The following is a 6,228-nucleotide window of genomic DNA, read 5'->3' on the forward strand; positions in this document are numbered from 1 at the left end:
GGCCCAAGAGTACTCTAACAACAAAAGCCCTACTCCACAATTGCCCAAAACTGTCATGGTCCACATCCAGCTCAATACTTATCTTCCACCTATCCTTATGGGCCAGGCCCTACAGGGCATTACTTCAGCAAACACTCCCAGAGAACAGTGGCCACACACAAACAAAAGCAGATTCCTTATACAATTCAACTATGCCAGCTTGTTTTTTGCTGGAGCAGAAAGGGCATAGTTTAAATAAGGGGAGTTTACCATCCAATTCTGTTCTATACCACCTTCAGTCTGAAGAGATCCAAGCCTTCACCTCCCACTCTGAAAGAGCACCAGTTAAAGGAAGAATTTGAAACAGGCCAATACTCTTTAGCACAGTTGTTAAAATAATTGCCTGAGCTCTAGCTTCCACTTCAGCATATTTGTACATTTTACGCATGGTAACTAAGCTTAAAAACATATTGCACTGTTTCTTCAGGGACAGAGACATGCAAATCTCCCTTTCTCACACAGGAAACAAAATCCAAGTCACTCATTTCTGGGTGAGCCTCTTCAAAGAAAGGTAAGGAACAAGTAGTACATGACTTTCTTTAAAATTCTTCTAAGAAAATAGATGGACCAGGAATCCTGGCAGCTGATCTCAGAATTATGGAGAACTTCATGGCCCCAGCAAAGGCCTTCCCTAGCTCTAGCTCTCCACATGTTCCAATGATAAATAATACGCCTGCCAAAAGTTAGGCTAAGAAGGAAGAGCTGCTTTGGAAACAAAGTAATACAGAGAACACAGTACTGAAAGAATCGTGGTGTTGTAGCTACAGGCCTCTAACTTACTATCTTTGATGAAGAGAAATGCACTTCTGCCAACAACCTCGAAGACTTCACACAGAACCAAAGGAGTCCTTGGGAAAGCTCTGACTGTGCTCTTGCTAGAAATAAACATCAAGCAAAAGTGTTAGTACATAGAGATCACTAGTTTTTCCTCTTCTCAGACATAGTTACATCTCTTTCTCAGACAGCCCCTTGGAGGGTTCTCCCCAGCTTGTTATTGGCAGGCAGCTGCTAGCCCATGAGAAGAGCATGGACCAAAAAGTGTGGCAAGAACACACATAATGAGGCGAAACACAAGCAGCAGGTAAATGTTCAAAGCACAGTGCAGGTTCCCTCAGACAGCAAATGAAAAGCTAGTCTCTGGTTTTACACCCTCACGAAGAACACTGGTTCTTCCACTCTAAGATAAAAACAGAGAGAGCACTGATTGTTTCAGAGTAAAACAAACAAACATGTTTGTTTTGACATGTACTTTTTCACAGTGCTCATAGACTTCTCAACAATCCACACCAGCACCTCACAGTGGATCTGCAAGCATACCAGGACAAGTCACAGTTGAAGGGAAAGAAGTTCTTCCACGTATGTAGCTGTCACTGACTAAATGCAAGCCATAAAGAAAAAATGCTGTTCCACTGGGATTCTAAAATGAGCCTTAATGGCTACTATACATCACTTACTTAACAAGTTATGCCAATCACAGGAGATACACCTTCCAAGCAGAAGTCATTCAGTACCAGCATGCTCCTGGAGATAAGCAATGTGAAAGGAGAGCAAATTTTCCCAGGTAGTGGGAGGTATCTACATTGCAAATCAGATGTTCCTCAAATATGAGTAAGCATGTCCAGGACAACTTTCCATTTAGCACCCACTTGCCAGCAAAGACAGAGCAATGCAGATCTCTGTGTGCACAAACAGCCCAACCAACTATCCCAGCTGCCTACTGGAAGTGCAGCAGCTCAAGCCACAGACTGCACATATCAACCCTCCTGCACACCTCACCAGGTTAAAACTCACCACCATCATATCTTTTTTCATCATGCAGAAGTTGCTCCAAGAGAGACTGTGATTTCTATCTTTCTCCTGCACCTTCTGCTCAAAGCACCAGGACTCTGAGAGCATCATTATCCCTATGAGTAATATAGCCAAAAAAATTGAAGACTGCAATGAACGTACACAAATACAAAACAGGTAGCCTGGGGAAATGCTTTTGTCATCCATTTAGGTTTGAGGATAAAGCAGGTATTGACTGTATATGCGTGGCTGCCTAGTGTGTCACAGTGGCAAGTGACGAGCACCCCTCCTGAGTGACAAGCCTCATCAGGTCGCAACCAACGCTGGCTGCCTCACACCTGCACTGGTACCTTCCCCACTGCAGACCTTCAGGATGAAGAATCCCAACACTGGCTCCTTGTACTGTCTTTCCTAGGTGCTGCTCCTTTTTCAGCGATGCTCACTTCACACCTCATCCTGCACATGTTTAGCTGATTTCTCAGGAATTCCTGGTACAGACTACTGTAAGACAGTCCAGACAGGAGACAAAAAAAGCATTGCACCCCATCTCATTACACCAGCCGAACAACACTACAGACCCCCGGGCAGACAAGCCCTACCCACGAGGTGGTCTGTGCGCCTCTGACCCAGCCGGGGGCTGTCAGAGGGAGCTCCAGCCCGGCGCGGAACTGGCGGCACCAACGGGGAAGGGAAGCGGGCACCGGGCTGGGAACGCACCAGGCTGGGAACGCGTCCCGGGGCCCGGGAGTGAAGGCGCCGGGCAGACCCACGCCGAGCCCTCCGCCGCCCCTCTCCCACGGCCTGCCCCAGTCACGGCTGCCTGCGGGCGCCTCGGGGCGGATCCTTCCCATCCCCTCTCCCTGTCCCTCCGCCGCCGGGAGGGCACGTGAACCAGGGGAGCGCCCGCCGTTACCTGCCCGGTGATGCCGGTGATCAGAGCCACCTTCCTGCCGTTCATCTCCTCGCCGTCGTCTCCCGGTGCAGCGGCGACGCAGCCACACGCCTCCTCTGCCGCGGACTGTGCCATCCTCCTGGAGGCGGGCGCGTCCCAGGTGCGGAGGTATCCCGGGGCGGAGGCGCGGCCGCCGGGGCGAGGCTCCCGGCGCTGGGGGCGGGCACAGAGGGGAGGATGCCTGCCAGCACCCGAGATTACCTGCGTTGCCCCTGCCGCCGCCGCCGCGGCATTTCCGCGCTCCCGCCCGCCCTCGCTCCCGCCCCGCCCCGCCCGCAGCGGCCGCAGGTGCAGCCCCCCGCAGGCGCGCTCCCGCCGCGCGGCCCGGGAGCGCGCCCCGCGCTCGGCACCGCTCCCGCCGCCCGGCCCGACCCCGCAGCCAATCAGGAGCCCCGGCGCTTCCCTGAAGGGGCGGGAGATGCGCCGGGGCCGAAATCTGGCGCGGTAATTGGCTGAGAGCGAGCGGGGAGGGGCGCGGCCGGAGGAGGGGGAAGAGGAGATGGAGGAGGAAGAAGAGGAGGAGGAGGAAGAAGAGGAGCAGGAGTGAGGCTGCCCGACTTCCTGACCGCGTGTCGGGCCGGAGGATGCGCCGGCGGTGCTGCGTGAGGCAGCGGGGCCGGGCGCACAGCGCCCCCGGCGGCGCGGAGGAGTCACCGAGGCACCGCCGCGGGGGCCGCGCTGGAGGTACCTAGTGTTCCCACTCAGGAAGCGCTTGGTTAGAAACGGACCAAAGGCGTCTGGAAAACAACTAGTGTTTCTTCTTCTGGTGAGGCACTGGACCAGCACGGCTTTTATCCAGGCAGCAGGTTGCTGTATGTACAAGGAAGAAGGTGCCTGCCCGTGGTGTGCTGTTATTCCATGAAGGATTTTGCATCCATTCCCTCAATGCATGCTTGGATGATGGGGCCTCTGCGTATGCAGATGACCATTGTACTGTTAATTTTTCTATTATTGTGCTACATGATCAAAACACTTTCAATGCCATTGAAAACACATCGTGTATTTAAAAGAAGAGAAAAGAACAAAAAAAAAAAAAAAAAAAAAAAAAAAAAAAAAAAAAAAACACCAAAAAAAAAAAAAAAAAAAAAAAAAAAAAAAAAACCCAGGAAATCTCCAAAACCCCCCTGAGTCTAGCAGCATAATGCCCTTCAAATGGAACTTTACTCTGAAATTGTGAACACTTTCTTGCATGCTGCTCCCCACTTTCTCGGTTTAAATTCCCTTCTTGCAGCCTCGCGATCTGCAATGCCGTGGAGAATTTGTATTACTTCACGGTCACTCCATTGCAGGATGTCATCCCAGTTGTACCATTTCTGCCTCCTGTTTCTGAAGCCTTTTCTCGACAAAGCACAAGCAGTTTTATCAAGTTGGCAACATCGCTACTACTTGTGCAAAATGGCTTGATCCCACTAAGTGGGATTTTATGGGTGTACAGTCTTGGAATCAGAGAGAAGGGGCACAACACATGAGCTCCACCCTCTCAGTTTTAAAATGACATAGGAAAATAAAAGGATATCAAATTCTGAGAATTTCAGAGCTCCGTATACCAGAAATAAGGCACAAACCTTTCTTTGAAAACGTGGGGTTTGAGATTAGAGTGTGTTAGGAGCAAGTTTCCTTTCTTTATTCGTTTACATACATCATTCACTCTCCTCATAGGTCTGAGCTGCATAGAACAGTGTATGAGCCACAGCCTTAAAAATTGTCCTTTATATGGTCAGATAACCTTGTTATTTCTGGTTTTCTTTGGCAGTCCGTTCATTGGCTTATCTTTTTTCTTGTTCTGCTCAAAAAACTGGTGAGTCAGGCTGACAGTGTAAGTCCTGAAGCTGTGATAGAGGAGCCCCCATCCCTGGGCCCTGCAGGTACACTTAAGAGACTTTTTGGGTTATTTTCTCCAAACAGTATTTTTCCTACCCCAGTTACCCACTGTCCCACAGAAACTGTTTTTCACATGTAGCATTTTCCTTGACTATTTTTCCCAAAAACACTCTACTAAGGGAGGAAGCTGGTCCACACCTTTCATTGCCTGATTAATCGAGTGCCCCAATGACCTTTAGCTTTTGTTTTACTCTCAGGTGACAGGCACCTCCTGCTCTTCCTCTGTCCAGAGCAGCAGATCTCCTTCCTGCTCAGTGGCTGCAGTCCTGAGTGATTCAGAACAGAAGAGTCTGCAATCTGTGTCACTTCTGTAAGGGGAGCATCTCAGCCAGGCTTAGCTGAGAACACTTTACCAGGGTTCATACTTGTATTTTTGGTCAATAGTAATACTAGAAAGAGGCAAGTGAAACCAGACAGGGTGAAGCCCAATTCAGGTTCCAGCTGACTGAAGCTTAAAAAAAAAAAAAAAAAAAAACAAAGAAAAAAAACCCAAAAAAGCCCCCTTTAACTTGTTTAAATTTCTGTCCCAATTATAAGTCTGGCAGTAGTAGCTACAGACACCGTTAGCCAGCTACCATAATCCTGCTAGGTCTGCCCCTGGCATGCACAGGCACATTCCAGGTTTAATGCACAAAGACTGTTCTGTCACCAAAGTCTTCCAAAGTACATTTACAGAAGAGACTGAAGGCTCAGTTGTGGCCCAGGTACTAGATTTTACCCAAGTTGCTCTGGTGTTGACAGCAATTTATGTCAGACTGCAGCTGAAAACTGGACCAGCAGCCTCCAGGGACTCCAGGATTAATATTCACTTTGAGTGCTAGGCTGCACTGATGTCTCTTTGCTGCCTCCAGCACCTGTACCATGGCATGTGCTACCTTACTTAGAACTTTGTCTGCCCACCCTGTAATCACTTTCTCACACGTCCGTGTGGACCCAGCTCTGGCTTCTAAAACTGGCAAGGAAAGAGGAGACAGCAGACTGATGCACATCTGCACCTCCAGCCCCCTTGGATCCCTGGAAGAGGAGATGCTTGTGTGAGCATGGGTGTCCAGTAAAAGTTTTATGCCCAGTGAGTAAATGGTCTGACAAAGTCTCAGGAGACACAAAGAACAGTATGTGCAGCATTACCTTTAAAGCTGCCACTCCAAGAACTGGGGGGGAAGAGATAGGACAGATGTGAAGAAATTTACTTGGTACTGGTGGATAAAAACAAGCATCTCAGGGAAAGGAGGGTGGAGAGCACAGCTAATTGAAGTTGAGCTGGTTAAACCATTAAATAATGTAAAATGAGCAAAGAAGAAGCAGAGAGGGAAAACTGGAGAGGAAATAAATGTCATTGAGAGTAAGGAAGAATGGGGTAGTAGGAGAAAAGGACTGAAGTGTGTTAGATTGCAAAAAATAGTACCTTAAATGTTAAGGAAAAGTGAAAAGGGGGAGAACATCTATACACTGAAATGTTATTGCACTTGAATACCACATATATTGCAGTCCTGATGATCTCAATGTTTAAATGGGGACGTGACCACATTGCCTTTGAAATTTGGAAAGATAACTATGTGTAGTTTAAG

General features: G+C 48.8%; 1 protein-coding gene across 2 annotated transcripts in view; it reads right to left on the minus strand.

Annotated features, from left to right (window-relative positions):
* Positions 1-3,090, minus strand: part of GMDS (GDP-mannose 4,6-dehydratase) — a 408,287-nt gene extending 405,197 nt beyond the window's left edge. The window contains exon 1 of one of the 2 annotated variants that reach the window (XM_030235341.2): positions 2,741-3,090. In XM_030235341.2, coding sequence (XP_030091201.1) covers positions 2,741-2,854 — 114 coding nt within the window. In that variant the 5' untranslated portion in view covers positions 2,855-3,090. The remainder of the gene's footprint in view (positions 1-2,740) is intronic. The other variant, XM_050970557.1, reaches the window with a different exon arrangement.
* Positions 3,091-6,228: the final 3,138 nt, after the last annotated feature.

The sequence above is a fragment of the Serinus canaria genome, chromosome 2, assembly GCF_022539315.1.
Source record: "Serinus canaria isolate serCan28SL12 chromosome 2, serCan2020, whole genome shotgun sequence".
Taxonomy (NCBI): Eukaryota; Metazoa; Chordata; class Aves; order Passeriformes; family Fringillidae; genus Serinus; species Serinus canaria.